The sequence below is a fragment of the Leptosomus discolor genome, chromosome 5 (genome assembly GCF_034619465.1).
Source record: "Leptosomus discolor isolate bLepDis1 chromosome 5, bLepDis1.hap2, whole genome shotgun sequence".
Lineage (NCBI taxonomy): Eukaryota > Metazoa > Chordata > Aves > Leptosomiformes > Leptosomidae > Leptosomus > Leptosomus discolor.
Window position 1 is genome coordinate 23,714,320 of NC_141395.1, and position 18,473 is coordinate 23,732,792.

An 18,473-nucleotide genomic window follows, 5' to 3' on the forward strand; every position below is an offset into this window, starting at 1 on the left:
TTCTGCCTATTGTGAATTGCTTATCTGTTTCTAAGACACCAACAGGTAGAACTACTTCTTTGGTGGCAACAAGAGAGAGGAGGGAGTTCATTTATTAGGCATATCCGTCAGCCAGTTCACATTGTCTCTTTTTAAAATTTTTTTCTTATAGTGTGCCCTCTTCTCTGAAGTCTGTCTACTCATAGAATCACAGATTTATAGAACAGTTTGGGTTGGAAGGGGCCTTAAAGACCATCTAGTTCCAACCCCCCGCCATAGGCAGAGACACCTTCCTCTATAGATCAGGTTGCTCCATGTGATCTCATCTGTCCGGTGTACTGAAGGAGTCTGTTTAGGCTGTATATTGCACTCCCCTCCTACCCTTCACCTGTTGCTCCCTAAAACATTTTTGCTTCCTCCTTATTTCTTGTTAATGTTTGTTTCTTTTCTAATGTTTAACTTGCAGTGGGACTTACTTCCTTCTTTCCCATCCCTGTATACCTCCATTCCTCACTGTCCCTTCTCGTGACGAAGTTTGAAAATGTTTTTAGGGATGAGGTGAAATGAATAATGTTACTTTACTTTTTGCCTAAAGAATCGCATGATAAGCAGCCACAGCAAGACTCTGGGTTAGAATTGCAGAATGACATTTCGTGTGCGGGCTTCTTTAGTCTTGGTGAGACGCTGGCAGCTAAATAAAACGTCTTTGGTTTGAGGAAGTCACTTGCACTGACTCCAGTCAGAGGGGAAAAAACTTGAAAGCTGCCCCATCCAAATAAGGCTGTTGCATTGCAGATTGCTTGTAGAATCATAGAATCGTTTAGGTTGGAAAAGACCTTTGAGGTCATCGAGTCTAACCGCCAATTCCACCACTAAACCACCTCCTTAAGCACCACATCTACATGTCTTTTGAATATATGCAGGGATAGTGACTCAGCCACTTCCCTAAGCAGCCTTTTCCAAGGCTTGACAACCCTTTCAGTGAAGAAGTTCTTCCTAATGTCCAATCTAAACCTCCCCTGATGTAACTTGAGCCCATTTCCTCTTGTCTTATCGCTTGTTACTTGGGAGAAGAGACCGACCCCCACCTCACAACAACCTCCTTTCAAGTAGTTGTAGAGAGTGATAAGGTCTCCCCTCAGCCTCCTCTTCTCCAGACTCCCAGTTCCCTCAGCCGCTCCTCGTCAGACTGGTTCTCCAGACCCTTCACCACCTTTGTTGCCGTTCTCTGGACATCCTGCAGCACCTTGATATCCTTCGAGTGAGGGGCCCAAAACTGAACACAGTATTTGAGGTGCAGCCCCATCGGTGCTGAGTACAGGGGCACAATCACTTCCCTACTGCTGGCTATGCTATTTCTGATACAAGCCAAGAGGCTATTTGCCACCTTGGCCACCTGAGCACACCGCTGGCTCATATTCAGCTGGCTGTTGACTAACACCCCCAGGTCCTTTTCTGCCAGGCAGCTTTCCAGCCACTCATCCTGAAGCCTGTAGCATTGCATGGGGTTGTTGTGACCCAGGTGCAGGATCAGGCACTTTGCCTTGTTGAACCTCATACTGTTGACCTCGGCCCATCAATCCAGCCTGTCTAGATCCCTCTGAAGAGCCTCCCTACCCTTGAGCAGATCAACGTTCCCCCCAAACTTGGTGTCATCTGCAAATTTACTGGGGGTGCACTTGATCCCCTCATCCAGATCATAGAATCATAGAATACATTGGGCTGAAAGGGACCTCTAAGGCCATCTAGCCCAACCCCCCTGCAGTGAGCAGGGACATCTTTAGCTCAATCAGGTTGCCCAGAGCCCCATCAAGCCTGATCTTGAATGTCTCTGAGGATGGGGCTTCCACCACCTCTCTGGGCAAACTGTTCCAGTGCTTTACCACCCTTATGGTAAAGAACTTCTTCCTAATATCCGATCTAAATCTACCTGTTTCTAGTTTAAAACCATTGCCCCTTGTCCTATCGCTATGTGTCCTTGTAAACAGTCCCTCCCCACTTTTCCTGTAGGCCCCCCTCAGGTACTGGTAGGCTGCTATAAGATCTCCCTGGAGTCTTCTCCAGGCTGAACAACCCCAACTCTCTCAGCCTGTCTTCATAGGGGAGTTGCTCCAGCCCCCTGATCACTTCCATGGTCCTCCTCTGGACCTGCTCCAACAGGTCTATGCCCTTTTTACTCTTTCATGTGGGCATAAATGACACTGCAAGCTAGAACCTGGACAAGTGAAAAATATTGGTGCCCAAGTTACCTTTTCCTCCATTGTGCAGTTGGAGGAATGGGGGCAACGAGAAATGGATGAATAATGCATATCAACTTCTGGTTACGTGGCTGTCGCTGTCGCGACGGTTTTGGCTTTTATGACAATGGGACGTTCCTTGACTATAACCAGCTAGGGAGGGATGGAATCTACCTGTCTAGAGGCAAGGGAATCTTTGGCAGAGGCTGGTCAACTTGGTGAGGTCGGTTTTAAACTGAACGACCTGGGGGGTCGGGTCCAGAATGGCAATACTCATGCCATTGTATCTAATTGAGGAGTAAGCCAGGCCAACTAGAGCATTGACAAATGTACTTTAGTGGCTTCCCAAGATGAGAACCAGAAGGCGAACCACCTCAAGGGTGTATATGGCTATGGTGGATCCTTTTGCACTCCTCCAGGGAAACCTGCATGCTCAATTACCTCTCTGAAATGCCCATACACCAATGCACATAGTGTGGGGAATAATGAGAGATCTGTGCGTGGTTGCAGGGCCATGATCTCATTGCAGTCACAGGGACCTGGTAGGACAGCTCTTCTGACTGGAATACTGTCATGGATGGCTACGTACTTTTTAGGAAGGATAGGCCAGCAAGGCGAGGTGGTGGAGTTGCTCTTTATGTGAGAGAGCACCTGGAATGTGTGACCTCTGCCTGGAGGGGGTGAAGAACGAGTCAAGAGCTTAGGGGTAAGAATCAAGGGGCAGGCTAATATGGGTGACACTGTTGTGGATGTTTACTACAGGCCACAGGATCAGGAAGAGGAAGTCGATGAGGCCTTCTACAAGCTGAAAGTAGCCTCATGTTCATAGGCCCTGGTTCTCCTGGGAGACTTCAACCACCCTGATATTTGCTGGAAAGGCAACACAGCTAGGCATACACAGTCCAGGAGGTTCCTGCAGAGCATTGATGATAACTTTTTGACATGGGCGGTGGAGCCAATGAGGAGAGGTATGCTGCTGGATCTTGTGCTAACAAAAAAGGACTAGTTGGGGATGCGAAGGTTGGGGGCAGCCTTGGCTGCAGTGACCATGAAATGGTGAACTTCATGATTCTGCATGGAAGAAGCAGGGCAATAAGTAGGATTATAACCCTGGACATCAGGAGAGCTAACTTTGGCCTCTTCAAAGACCTACTTGGAGGAGTTCCATGGGTTGGGGCTCTAGAAGGTAGGGGAGCCAAAGAGAACTGGTTAATATTCAAGCACCACTTCCTCCAAGCTCAAGATTGATGCATCCCTATGAGTAAGAAATCAAGCAAAGGAGACAGGAGACCTGCATGGATGAGCAAGGAGCTTCTGGAAAAACTCGAAGGGAAGAAGGAAATTTACAGAATGTGGAAAAAGGGACTGGCCACTTAGGAGGATTATAGGAATGTCAGAGTATGCAGTGATGCAATGAGGAAGGCTAAGGCCCACTTGGAATTAAAGCTGGCGAGGGACATCAAGAATAACAAGAAGGACTTCTTCAAATACATCAGTAGCAAAAGAAAGACTAGGAAAAATGTGGGCCCACTGCTGAGTGAGGTGGGTACCCTGGTGTTGGAGGATACAGAGAAGGTGGGGTTACTGAATGCCTTCTTTGCCTCAGTCTTTACTGCTAAGGCTGGCCCTCAGGAATTCCAGACACTGGAGGTAAAGGAGGAAGTCTGGAGAGAGGAAGACTTTCCCTTGATTGAGGAGGATTGGGTTAGAGATCATTTAGGCAAACTTGACAGCCACAGATCCATGGGCCCTGATGGGGTGCACCCAGGAGTGCTGAGGGAGCTGGCAGATGTTATTACTAAGCTGCTCTCCATCATCTTTGAAAGCTCATGGCAAACAGGAGAGCTGCCTGAGGACTGGAGGAAAGCCAGTGTCACTCCCATCTTCAAAAAGGGCAAGAAGGAGGACCCAGGAAACTGCAGAGCAGTCAGCCTCACCTCCGTCCCTGGAAAAGTGATGAAACAGCTCATTCTGGATGTCATCTCTAAGCATGTGGAGGAAAAGAAGGTTATCAGGGGTAGTCAACATGGATTCACCAAGGGGAAATCATGCTTGACCAATCTGATAGCCTTCTATGATGGCATGACTGGCTGGGTGGATGAGGGGAGACTAGTGGATGTTGTCTACCTCAACTTCAGCAAGGCTTTTGACACTGTCTCCCACAATATCCTCATAGGTGATCTTAGGAAGTATGGGATAGGTGAGTGGGCAGTGAGGTGGATTGAGAACTGGCTGAAGGACAGAGCTCAGAGGGTTGTGATCAGCAATGCAGAGTCCAGTTGGAGGCCTGTGGCTAGCAGTGTTCCCCAGGGGTCAGTACTGGGTCCAGTCTTGTTCCATGTATTCATCAATGACCTGGATGAAGGGACAGAGTGTAGCCTCAGCAGGTTTGCTGATGATACAAAACTGGGAGGAGTGGCTGATACACCAGAATGTTGTTCTGCCATTCAGAGAGACCTGGACGGGACAGGTGTCCTGGTTTGGCTGGGATAGAATCATAGGCCAGCCATGCTAGGCAGGCCGTTAGCAGTTTTAAGTCAGCCAGGGCAGCTGTCCTGGTGTAGCTCATGCCATAATGTCATGCTTATTATAAAGGGAGAGGTGGTTCTGGTTCTGGCTGGAGTTCTTCCTGTTTGTCCTCATTTCTTCTCCTCCTGAGGACTGTGAGGACCAGACATTCTAGATTGAGCATATCTTTCTATACTTCATTTGCTTTGTCACTTTGATTAAATCTATCCTTGTTTCAACCTTTGGATCTCCTCTCTTTTTCCTGATTCCCCTTCTCAACTGGGGAGGGGTCACTGGGTCATAACTGCTATAGTTTAGCCCCTGGTACAGGCTAGAGAGTCAGGCAGAGAGGAACCTAATGAAATTCAACAAGGGCAAGTGTAGGGTCTTGCACCTGGGAACGAATAACCCCATGCACAAGTGTAGGTTAGGGGTCAACCTGCTGGAGAGCAGCTCTGCAGAGAAGGACCTGGGAGTCCTGGTGGACAGCAAGCTAACCATGAGCCAGCAACGTGCCCTTGTGGCCGAGAAGTCCCACGGTGTCCTGGGGTGCACTAAGAAGAATGTGGCCAGCAGGTCAAGGCAGGTTCTCCTCCTCCTCTACTCTGCCTTGGTGAGGCCACATCTGGAGCACTGTGTCCAGTTCTGGGCCCCCAGTTTGAGAGACAGGGAACTAGTGGATAGAGTCCAGCGGAGGGCTATGAAGATGATGAAGGGACTGGAGATCTCTCGTCTGACGAAAGGCTGAGAGACCTGGATCTGTTTAACTTGGAGAAGACTGAGAGGACCTTATCAATGCTTAGGAATATTTAAAGGACAGGTGTCAAGAGGATGGGGCTAGACGCTTCTGTAGGGCCCAGCGACAGGAAAGAGGCAATGGGCACAAACCGGAACGCAGGAAGTTCCACCTGAACATGGGGAAAAACTTCTGTACTCTGAGGGTGACAGAGCACTGGAACAGGCTGCCCACGGAGGTTGTGTTGTCTCCTTCTTTGGAGATACTTAAAACCTGCCTGACTCAATCCTCTGCAACCTGCTGTAGCTGAACCTGCTTTAGGAGGGGGGTTGGACAAGATGATCTCCAGAAGTCCCTTTCAACCCCTACCATGCTGTGATTCTCTGAAAGTGACTACTCCAGTTTTTAGCAGCTGAATGCATGAGAGATTTATGCTTGCAAGGTAATTCCAGTGGTGCCATTGCACTGACTTCTGGCTGAGTTGCAGGCCCAGGTATTTTGGGGTCCTGTGAAGTGATATCAATCTGACTGTGAGTGATTTTCTGTGTTGGAATATAGTCTTCTCCATGCACTAGAAGGAGTTGACTATGTTCAGTCATGCTTCCTGAATTATAATTTAGTCTGTCTTTAGATTTTCCCCTCTTATTTTGTGTTGTACTTGTTTTGGTTTCACAGCAGTGTTACTGAGTGAGCTGTACAAGCAGCTCACACTGTAATCAAAATAATAATTAAAAAGCATTGAAGACAGGTTAATGTTATAAGGGAAATTCGCTTGTATTTTTTCTTATTTACACTTATGAAATATCTTCATTATTGTTAGGCACAATTGAGTTGAAACAATCACTTTGAGGAATTATCCATGAAAAGGAAGACTTGAATATTAGAAGAGCATTAGAAGTTGATACTTGCTTGTTTCTGTGAGAAGCTAAAGCATGGTGTTAGACTGACCCCACTGAACTCATTAAGAGGCTTGTATTGATTGCAGAGGAATTAATATTTAACCCAGACTTTCCTTCCAGATAAAAACAAGTTTCTAGACCAACATCCTTCTGTGCTTAGAGTGCTTGTCTCTGTGCTTGCAATATGAAAAACAGAGTTACAGATCAGCTCACCATTTTTCTTTATTTGTTTCAAATCTCCTTGTAAAAAAAAACATAAGGGGATGGAAGAAAAGAAGCTGTTTATAAACAATGAATAAAGCCACTGCTGCACACAGTGTTGACATAAGGCCAATGTGCCATTTCAGTTGCACTTGAAACCTATTTTTAGGACTTAAGACCTTGTGGTGACCTCACAGAATTTCACTACAGAGGAACATGACTTCAACCCGCTGTCAGAGAACAACCTGCACTGGGAGATTTGCAGCTTTTCTCTGTGTTGGTGATACATACCTAGTTCCACATACGTTTCTTCAGATGAAGCCTTTTTCATAACATTCATGCAAAGATATTTTGGTCATGTGTATCAGGCCTTCTGTATTTGCAAGGTGGCAATCTTAGGGTGGAAAAATCACTTGGTTTAGTGGTTTTGCTGACTTCTGACTTCTCTAGTACACACAATCCTTGCTTTTTGCTTGCTCTGCAGGTTAAGATACGTCAACAGAAACAAGACATGTATGGTGCTGCAGTTTCAGAACTTACCATTCTGTCAAAGCACTTCACAAATATAAATGTCTTCCTGGTGTGACCTTTTCTCTCAGCTGAAGCTCTGCTCTAGAAAAATGCTAAAGACAGTTCAGGGAGGCGCACCATATCGAAGAAACAGTGTAGGAGGCAGCCTGTAACTGCCCAGGTGAGGAGTTGAACAAAGCCAGCCTCAGCCTGTGTTTGCAAGTCTCATATTACCTGTCTTTCCTTGTACGCTGTCTTCTTGTATAGCACACTCAGACTGAGCTCACCTGAAAGAGTGCATCTGTGCTTCTCCACTCATTAAAATAGTATATCTGAAAACAGGAGGAGTGACTGTCTTAGGGTAAAAGGAAGTGTTTTGTGCCCAGAACTTCAGGAAATGGTTCTTGGAACAGGCTTCCCTTGTGCATGGCCCATGAGATGATGCCAGACTTAGCTTGATAGCTTGATCTAAGTGCTGTCAACATAGGCTTAAAGGTTGTCTGAAGTGGTAAAATTTATGTTAAAACAGTAACTTTTTCTTAATAGTTCTGCTCGTTGTATTTGAAACATATCTGCTGGCTTTGCTAATAAAAATACAGGTTTAGAATTGTTAGCATCCCAGAACAGTTTGAAGGGGAGTGAGGTTCTGTTCTGCCGCTTGCATCATTCAGAAAATTCCAGCTAAGGTGTGATTTGCTGCCTCTCTCCTGCAAGTGATAATGAAAGCGGGAGAAAGGAGAGCATAGCTTTATTTTCTGATCTTGTATTGAGTTTGAAGCACTACCGCTGACAGTCATCATCTGATTTTAAAGTGAACAAGTTCAACACAGGTATGACTTTGAAAAAGTAAATATGGAATTATATAATGCTCTTTTTCAGCCACTTTTGAAAACTTGAACTTCACATTAAAGGCAGTTAAATTGTTGTATTTTTTCCTATAATACATTATCCTATGGTTACACAAGTGTAGTAAAAGAAAACACGTAAATCAAATGGACTGTTTGTTCTTCTTCATATATTTTCTTTGTCCTCTTTTAAGTATATGCCATCTTTCCCACCCCTCCCAACCAAGTCCTGTCTCCACCCAACTACATTTCCTGAGTGGATTCCTCTAGGAGACAGAATCAGAGGTCTGCATGATGTCATTTCTATATTTAAATTAGATGGAGCAGAAGAGGCTGTGTAATTTGTTTAATCACTGCTCATGCTCTAATTTCCTTGGATTTGATTTTTTGCAGTGCAGTCTTATCTTCGGGTTTCTATCTGGTAGCCAAGTCTGCTATTTGGCATGATTTCAGGGAGCTGGGTGCATTTTTCTTTTTGACTAAAACTCAAGGGGATTCTGTGATCAAGCGAATTCTGAACAGAGAGCTTTTCAAGCATGATAAATTGATTTAAGTGAGAATGTGACAGAAAAATATATACCTCCAAAAGAAAGATATCAAATAAAATCTAAAGCATAATTGATTAGAGCCAGGCAGAAACATTCAGAAGATGGTAAATAGGTAAATAAATGGAAAAGATGCAGATTCATCCACTATTACATAAACTGTACTAATTCTGGGATCAGGATTCAGCAATTTCAGTACAGGCAGTTCCTGTATTTATTTTATCTAAGTGTGACTAAATGGTACTTCACTTCTGCTATTTCAGGACTTGTCTCTCATTTTAATGACTTAATAGACTGACGTATACAAAATGGTCACTGTGTGAGTCGTTGGAAGATCTTCACGTGGTTTATTTTGTTACATAAAGATATGGTTTTGCTATTGTAGCATTATTTTTTCCTAGTTTGTTTTTATCCTTTCCTTTAGAAATACCTTAATTCTGTTCTCTTACCTATACTGTGAGTGACAGTGAATATATCTATTCTGTGAATGACAAAGGTAAGTATTTAATATTACATGGGATACTTGGTGTTCTAGAGTGAAGCACCAGCTTCAAGCAATGATTTACTATCCAATGTTAAACAGCCATGGATCAGGTCCTTTTTGTGATACCCAGTGGCATTGACCTGAAATGTATGGAAATTTTCTGATTTGAGTTTGCTTAGAAGAAATACGCTTACTAATTTGTAAACATACTAAGAAGGCAGCATCTGAAATCAGAATTGTGCCAGTCTGTAGGTCTCAGCACATACTATCAAGCAATAGTGTGTTGTTTGGTTTCCCCTTTGAACAAGATTTGGGTAAAAAACCAACTACGAATGTGGTTATCAGGGGTTTTTTTGGGGTGAAATTCTGTAAGAACATTAGGCACTTTTTGATGGAAAACATTAATGGATAGCAGGCAGGTGACCTGAGATTTTAACTGTCAATTAGTTCAGTGAAGAGCACTTTGGAGCATCAGATCTAAAGGCAAAGATCTAGACTTTGAGACAGCAATCTCTGCTTGTTTTGGTGGGTGAAAATAGGGTCCAGAGATCTTCAGGGGCTCTTTCACATCCCTTCTTACTGTTCTTGAGAAAAGAGAAGAGGAAAAAATGCACTATGGGAGTGATGTACCCTTGTGAGTAATGCTCACAAGGGAGGTGGTTCATTGCTAAAATGGTATGACTGGCGTAGCCATCTTAGAGGAAGAACAGAGTTGTACTGAGAGCATCGGTGATCAATTATTTACTGTCAAAAGAAAACAGAGAAGCTGGCCCACATTGTCAAGCTACAGCATATATTCCCCGAGAGAAACCATTGCAGGAGTAGAAACAGCTAGTACAAGAGGATTGTACAACTCGGGTAATAGTCAAACTAACAGCATCTGATAAAATAGTTATGCAAGGTTTTGAAAAATGTGTGGAAAGGGCACCTTGATGTTTGGCCTAGGATTTCTACAGGTGAGATTAATTATTTTGTGTTACTCCCAAACTTGCAAGTGATGCAGGCTCTGTGTTGTCACCTTCCCTGCTGCCAGTGCTAGGCAGAATAGGAGTCAGCAGAAGTGGACCTGGTCAAAAGTGACACTGTGGATTGAGATTGTCAGTGAGGGAGAAAGAAAAGGAGAGAGTTCATGTATTCAACCAAGCACCTGTTGTGGTCTACAAGACCTTCTCCAATGTTACGAGACACTCACTTCCTAGTATCTGGCCACATGTAGGTTCACCTTGGCATGGGGAAGCATCAGAAGCCCGACTTGATTCCCTGGTGCTACAAACCATTGCTACCTGTGTCCGTATTACACAGCCCATCAGATACTTTGCTGACTGGAGAACTGCTGCTCTTGGGGGAGTATCTGATGTGGAAGCTGCATTTAAAGTTTAATACCCAGGAGATCTTCCCTTTGTCAGTCCTGAGTTGTTCCCGTTAAGAGTGCTGTGGTTTTGCTATGCAATGCACATGGGCAACACAGGCTCATCTGTTTTCTTCACAACTACCTGGCTTGTTTTGAAGTGTTTGTATTCTATAGATCTTTTTTTTGCTCCTTCTTTCCCTTTAAACATGAATTAGCTCTTCAGTACTTGCAGTAGAAGAGAAGGGACTAACTACGAAGACATTTTATATACCGTATGTACAGTAGAAAAATTTGTAAGGCGTTTGGAGGTACCTTGCATCAGAATTATAGTAATTGCTTTTCTAAACATTAGCATATAAAAATATACCGAATTATGTTTATGGAATAGAAGAAAATCTATTGTAGTCATGAAAACTCTGAGACTAACTGCAGCTAACTGCAAATAAAGTCTAAATAAGAGCATGTGCAGGAACACACTGAAAAGCCTGACAGTGGGTGGCCTTAAAAAACTGTTGGTGTGAACATTCACCCATGGCACCTCCCCAGTAAGGCAAGCCTGTGGTTCTCTTTCCTCCATTCTGCCATCCCCAACTGTTCCTTGTCAGCACTCTTCTGTGCTTTAGGCTATAGCAGTGGCTGAAAAGGTCGTGTTAATTTTCACCACAGCATGGATATGAGGCGGTCAGTAACTGGAAGAAAAAATACTGTCTTTATTACTTGTGCTGTCAGATTAGATGCAGGAAGTGTCTGATCTTTAAGATGCTGCGTGATAGAGTTTATAAATTGGTAGAAATCTGCAGACAGAGTGAATAGGTCACTGAGTGTAGTTTTAAAACCAGCTGTCATGTTGGATTTACAGAACTTGAAGACTTCTGATAATAAACAAGGTTATGATGATTTGATAACTGTTGCTGTCTTTTGTAAGGAAAGCCTTTCCAGAGTTCATACCACCAGTGGAATACATTTTCAAAAGTCTTTTGTAGATATTTAGTCTGTTAATCTTTGGGATGATTTTAAATGCCACCTACCAGTACAATTTAATTTACTGCTTTTTCTTTTCATTTACAGACGTTACAGTAACAAGATGGGTCTCACAGTCAGTATTGTGTTTTCCTCGTTATCTCAGCTTTCAGAAATCTCATGCCTGGAACTTCATTACTCCATCTGATACTGTGAATCTTTATTCAGTTACTTACATCTTTCTTTGCATACTTAGGTTTCCCAGCAAACAGAGTTTCTCTGACTTCTTGACAAATAAGTGTCCCTTGACCTTTAATATGGCTGATGAAGTGACACAGTTTTAGGTGTAAATTATACCTCTTATGTCAGCCTGCAGACCACTGTGTGTAGGCAGTCATATCAGCCTTCCCTCCTGACACCCAGATATAGAAGGTAGTTTCATTTATGCAGAGGTCCCCTGGAGGAGTCTGAACAACTGAGCTTTCTAAGGGCACGTCTTGAATTAGTGCCTCTTCTGGTAATGCTGCCTGAACTCCTTCACAGGCAACATTGCTCACTGGGCTTGCTATATCAGAATCACAAATAGACTCATCCAATGGCAGGGTGGGACCTTCATGTGGAAGATGACAAGAGTTGAAGGCCTTGGCAGCCAGTGCTTTTGTTCCTGGTGGGCTTTGGCATCCTGAGCATGAGATGGGGCTGAATGGGGGTTAGGTGCCTCCTTTAAAGTCTTATATGCAATTCTGGCTCATTCTACCTGTAGGTATTTTTGTTAAGCTAGGCCCCCAAATCTTTGCGAAATAATATGGTGTGTTCTATGTTTCATTTCATGAGAATAATAATCAGGAAGAATATTAGAGAATTAATCGGAAGGGAAACTGCCACGCAGTGTATGATGACTGTGGATGTGGTATAGGAAATAAAAGAGAAAATGACTGTCTTCCTACAATTCAAGTTCCTTATCAGGGTGGATTAAATGTGAACTAATAATGTGTTTCTGGGAAAATGCTATTTTGGGAAAAATGGAACAAAGAAACAAATATCATCTGAATGGTGAGGAAGAACAAAAGAAAAAAAGCCTATAAAATTTTACTTTGCCATAACCCAGAGTATGGGAAAGTGAATGGTTTGGGAAGGAAAATAGGAGCGTTTTGTCCTCAAATGCAGTAGCATTTATTTTGTGTGACTGACCAGGGATCTAAAACAGTTTTGCTCCTATGAGTTTTCAGCTGGATTATGGGTGAGATTTAAATAATATGTTACTAAGCTTTAGGATGTAATAGCTTGTCTAAAAATAGGATTGGATTATTAAGATTAATGTAATCTTTGTGGCTTTTGTTATTATTTAGAATGCAAGACATTCAGTCTTTAGTGCTAGAATTGATGATATTTTCATATCCATTTCTAAGAAAAAGAAGCATTAAAAGGATAATTCAAGCATCTGTTAAAAATCAGCAGACAACATTTTAAAAGTGAATACATCCGAACAGCTCCATAGAGCAAAGGATAAAACTTTTGAATGAAAATTGTTCTATGAGGGAAATTTTCTGTCTCAGTTATTATGTGTACTTAGTTGAAACCTACATGAATTTCAGCTGGTTGGTTATTCACGTTCAGTTCACTGCACACCCTAAGGACTGCATGACACGTTCTGTTTACGCTGCTTATCAGCATCTTTGTTGCACAAGCTTGTTTTCTAACAGTTCCAAAAGGAATTATAATTGTTTACCCTTAAGTGTGACAGTAATATGCTTGGAAACAAAAATGTGTCATTTATTGAATGATTTATATTTGATAAAAGGACAGTTTTTTCCTTTGGTGTTATTTTTTAGCCTCTGTGAATTTCTTAAGCTGTAGACAGAGCTTTGAACCTTATTGATCGTGTCACCAGCATTCACTGAAGAAAAATACCAGTTACTGACATCAGTTACAATTATGTAGTTTACAGTGGTACAAGGGACATTATTTTTACAGTTACAAAGTCTCATCTGATAATACAGTTTTTGTGTGAGTGTATACATAAAATGAGGTGCTGGCTTTGTGTGTTTCATAACCTTGTGGTTTCTGAAAACCAAACTTAGTGTGTTTGAATTAAATGTTTAGAGTTTTCACACTAAATCCTGTGTATTTCAGATCTGACACCAAAATTGTAGTGGTACATGATTCTCATGTATCCTCAGTCAACAGCTTTGTCTCCATCCCTACAATGAATTAGCTTTGTAGATGAGTTCAGCTGAGTAATTTCAAATGAGCTTTAAAACAGTCTTTACGAGAACTAAGACAACTAAATACAATATTGATTTGTTAGAACCCTCAAAGTCATGGTTTGGGGAAGATGGAGGGAACTGTTTTAGCACAACTTTTGATAAAATAAAAGCAGTGTGCTCCAGTCAAAGCAGGCCTTGTAGTGTTACGAGTGAAAGACATGTCTGACTGCCTCAGATTGCTTACGTGCGTGTGAAGCACAAGGCAGCGGGCACACAAATGTAAATACCACACCATCCATGGAGTGGCTTTATACATGTGTACCTGACTGAATGTGCCATTGCTGTCTTTCAGAAATATCGACAGTACATGTCTGGACTTCTCACTCCTCCTTATGGTGTTATGGAAACTGGCTCCAACAATGACAGTAAGTATGAGAAAATAGACATCAGATGTTAGAAAAAAAGAAAAGAAAGGGGAAGATGAAAGTTCTCTGGTTTTGTGTGTTGGAATTTAAATGTTAAATTCAATTCAGTATTACAACTGTATTAATACTGCATGTAGTAGGAACTACTTTGGAACTTGCCTAACTGCATTCCCAACGGTATACAAGTGTACACAGAGCTGTACACAAATCTGCAGTATGAACCAGGCCTGTTGACTAAAGCATACTGTATGATGTCACATAACATTTAACTCATTATAGGTGTTACATGAATTCCATGGAACATGCCCTGAGTCTTGCTAGTAAAATAAATACAACAAACTGGTTTATTTTTTCAGTTAGGATGGGCTATGCAACTTGCTTGGGAACCTAGGTTAGTGCTTGGGCAGACAGCCTGTCAAACCGTGAGATAGTGCTGTAGACATGAATCCAAGGGCAGCCTTTGGAAGTCATCACTTCTGTAAAGCAAAGTACTTTTATTTAGTTGCCAGAGGATTATTTAGATGCCAGCCAGGACAATATCTGATTGCTAGCTATTGCATCTGCAAATTTTGTCCCGTATGTTATGTGTTCAATGGGTTCTATTTGTGAAACAATACATAGCATAGCATAGGAATGCTAATTTGTGCAAACTCAGTGTCACATTTGACTTCTAGGTACTAAAACACAGGTAGTGTTAAATGAAAAAATATAGATAATTTCTGTATACATACTTCAAATATTAAGTTGTGAGAAAGTACTGTTTAGCAGGCTGTTTATAGCATTTATACAAGTTAGCTTTTTGTCTTTTTTGTGTTCATAAGAGAAAACTTTTGTCTGAATAAATCTGTTTTGCTCTTAAAAAAATCACAGATTAATGTGTATGTTATCTAAGTATTGACCCCCTTAAATAAATATCTCAGCTGTCACTTAAAGAATGTACAATATGTATTTATTTTCTATATTCTTTTTTTAGGAATGCCAGATAAGGACAGTGTGTCAAGTAGTGCTCTTTGTCAAGTGTCTAAAAATTGTAACAAGGTAAATCACACCTAGTTTTCCTTTTGTTTTTGAGGGGGGGAGGAATTTGATAATAAAAACGCAGAAGTACAGCATTAAATTGAAAAGAACCAGGTGCAAATGGAAAGCATGTGGTTGATGCATGTTAGTACAGTATATAAATTATAAGGATGCATTAGACGTTGTATCAAATAACTGGAGAAAGCAACTGGTTCAAGATCAGCATTATTAGAAAGTGTACTGCTGGCGAAGTTTATGTTATAGTCCAATTGTCCTGTCTCTGTGTGAAAGGTGCTGAGGGTAAAGAAGAAAAGCAGCACTGTGACAAGACCAGCACATAGCCAATGGATCATAAAATTCATAATTAAATCATAATTTAAGGCTCAGCTGAGTCTTAACTGATGCATAGGCATTGTTCTGGCCCTTTGCTCAGGGTGAATTTTCTCCTGTGTTCAGAGAGCAGCTTTATGTCTCGGTTCCCCTTTGTAAAATAGTTCTGTGCCTTCGGTTTTGCCAGGTGAGGACCCACATGAAAGAACTCATGAATATTTCTGTTCTGTTTTAAAGTAATTATAATAGTGGGAAGAAATAGTATCAGGCATTGCTGTAAAGATTAATAACTTTTAGAATTTTTTATGGCAGGAGTGGAAAAGTTACAGTAATAAACAGATGCTTGGATGCTTTCTTTCTGGACATAGTTTAATTGGATGCATTTGTGTGATGTATTTAAAAGGTTAACCATATTTTTGTTACACAAAAACCTTCTCTTGACAGCTGATTAAGACAATGAATATTTTAGCATGTTTCCTTAATGTGAAAATAACTACTTGTACCTCTCCCTGTCTGTCTGTCCTGCTTCCTCAAGGGTACTGACACTGACCTTTCTTAATTGTCATATTCAGCCTTTGTTAAATGTATAAATGTAACGGTATGCAGTTCCTTTTTCTAGTGTCCTATTCACTAATGCTATACCACTTCCTGACACAGCCTTATCCTGTAGAAAATAAACATTTTTCCATATACTGAGTAAATAATTCTTAGCTACTTAGATAGCACCTTTTGTTCTGTAAGCATTGTACAAATAGTTATGAATTAAGTCTCAGTGCTTCTCTAAGATGTTGGCATTTCAATGCTGGAGTTAAGCCAGATCAGGGGGCTTGTTTGACATCTCGATGAAAGCACCAGGTGTAGGATCCAAACTAAAAGATGATGTTGTATTTTCTGAAGCAGAGAGAGGTAACAAGGTAAAAACATCCATCTTTCCTAGAAGGTGATATCCCCTCAGTAATGGGCAGTGATGCTCCGCTAAGGGTGGTACACACTTTCAGGTACAATGTATTTTAGAAACTGAGCAAAATTTGGTCATTAATACTGCTGCCAATAGTTGGGCTTTCCTAACACAATGGGGCTCTTCCCGCACAAAGTAATATTCACCTGGGTAGAAGACAGAACTTGGCTGGGGCAGGCTCAAACTGCTCAGTGACTTTTATAGGCATAAGGTCCTTTGCAATCCATATTAACTTGCTTTCCAAGACACATATATAAACCAGCCATCCTTCTCCCTCCCACACTGTACACATTTCTGTGGAGAGAAGCTGAGTGTAAATGTGTGACAGATGCTTGTCACCTTGTTTCGTCCTGGAGGAGCTCAGACAGTCCCATGATAAATGTGGCAGAAGAACCTACAACATAGAAATGGTTCATGAATCCTAGTTCTCTGTTTTTTGCCATATGGCCATGGTTCTCTTTAATTATGTTAAGTGGAAGGTAAATGCAATAGGTATAAACACCCGAGTATCTTGTTTACTGCATGCAAGCTTCATTCCTGCAATTTTAAATGGTACAACTGTTACAGTGGTTACACAACATGTCTATCTTCATGCCCTGCAGTCAGTTTTGAGTGATCAGGGAGATACTGGGATTACAGGGCCAAATTCCCAGAACTGTTGCAAGCTATTCGAAATACAAAATAACAAGGTACCAGAAAACAGCCCTATATTTGTAGATTTTACATGTTTTGCTTATTTTAGGGTGATATATGACTGTTGAAATGGCTACTGCATTAGGGAAGGCCATTCATCCAGAAACAGGGAAGTGTTTGCAGGACATTCTTTAGACTACTTTATGTCTTTAGATTGCCAGAATGATGCCTGTGGGACTGGCAGCAAATACATCTTGGAGAGGCCTGCAGGCTGCTCTGTAATGTCCAGAAAAAGACTAAGTGAGGAACTTTCTAAGATTCAGAGAAAGTTCCTCAAAATCTTTCATATGGAAAGCAAACATTACACTGTTAGATGGAAGGAGGTAAGATAAGGTCTTCATTAGTTCTGATCATAATGATGCATTAATTTTAGAGTGTGTGTGTTGTTTTGATTTTCCAGGGAAGTTTGTAACTATAATTTGCTTCAAATGAAATTTGATATATTCCACTCTTGAAATATGAAATGCATACTTTAGCCTGTGTTGAGTCTTTTACAAGCACTGTAAATAGATGATTTTCCATATTTGGTAATTACTTGAGTTTCATCTTCATGGCTTCATTTTTTTTTTTCTCCTGTCACATCTATTAGTTTTTGATGAGTAACATAAGATTTTTCTTTTAATACATGCCTTGAAATTTTCTCACCATATGGTGATTTTCAGTTTTCCTAGTTCATTAAAATCTATTAAAAAAATTCTATTTGGAGAATGCAGCAAAGAGATTTTTTTTTTTTTTTTTTACCAAGCACAAATTAATTTGCTTTTAGGGTTACATTATTGCACATCATTTAATGCAACGTAGCAGTTAAATTGAGCGTAAAATACTGAGACAGAGTATGCTACTGTCCTCAGTTATATTTTGAGGAATGGAAACAAAGTCAATTTAAAGCTGTCTTACATAAAGGACAATAACACAGCTTTGGTCTTTTTAACTAGTCTGTCTGATATCTGTACACCGATCTCTCTAGCTCTAGTTTTCAAAAATCCTCATGGGGTATAGTTGGATGTAGCTGAATCTGTGTGATGAATATAACCCTAAAGCCAAAATTACAAAATCAATAATAATTTCAAATACATTTTTGGAAAAGATACAGAAGAGTACTTAGAACACAGGGGAGGTCGGGTTCCAGCGTGCAGACAGAATAGGTAGTGGTTCTGTTTCCATATATTACCAGCAGAGCTGGCAGCAGGGTTGCATGGTGCTTCCCACTACAAGGTCCTGTTCTTACAATTTGGCCACTTTTTGGCTGTTTATGCTGAATTTTCCATGCTGAGAGTATGCTTCTGGCTGATTTTTAAATTGAAATGGATCAAACCTCTCTGACATTGAGTTTTGGGAAGAATATGTAGCACATACTAAATAGCTTTTCCCAGTGATAGACTAGCAATCCTGTCCTTTGGACTAGGAGCTTGACATTTGCGGCTTGTTCTGGCAGTAAGGAGTACCATTTGTGACCCCCTACAAAATAAACCGTATTGTTAAGCCTTGAAAAATCTCAGCTGAAACTGGCTCACTACAGGCTCATTGCAGTTTAACTGCAAGCTTGCGCACACAGGCTGTGCACATTGCGTGTGCAGAATTCCCACAC

General features: G+C 41.4%; 1 protein-coding gene across 1 annotated transcript in view; it reads left to right on the plus strand.

Moving 5' to 3' along the window:
- Positions 1–18,473, plus strand: part of RAPGEF4 (Rap guanine nucleotide exchange factor 4) — a 161,568-nt gene that overhangs the window by 67,903 nt on the left and 75,192 nt on the right. The window contains exons 5-6 of the mRNA XM_086466116.1: positions 13,815–13,887; positions 14,861–14,925. Coding sequence (XP_086322242.1) covers positions 13,815–13,887; positions 14,861–14,925 — 138 coding nt within the window. The remainder of the gene's footprint in view (positions 1–13,814; positions 13,888–14,860; positions 14,926–18,473) is intronic.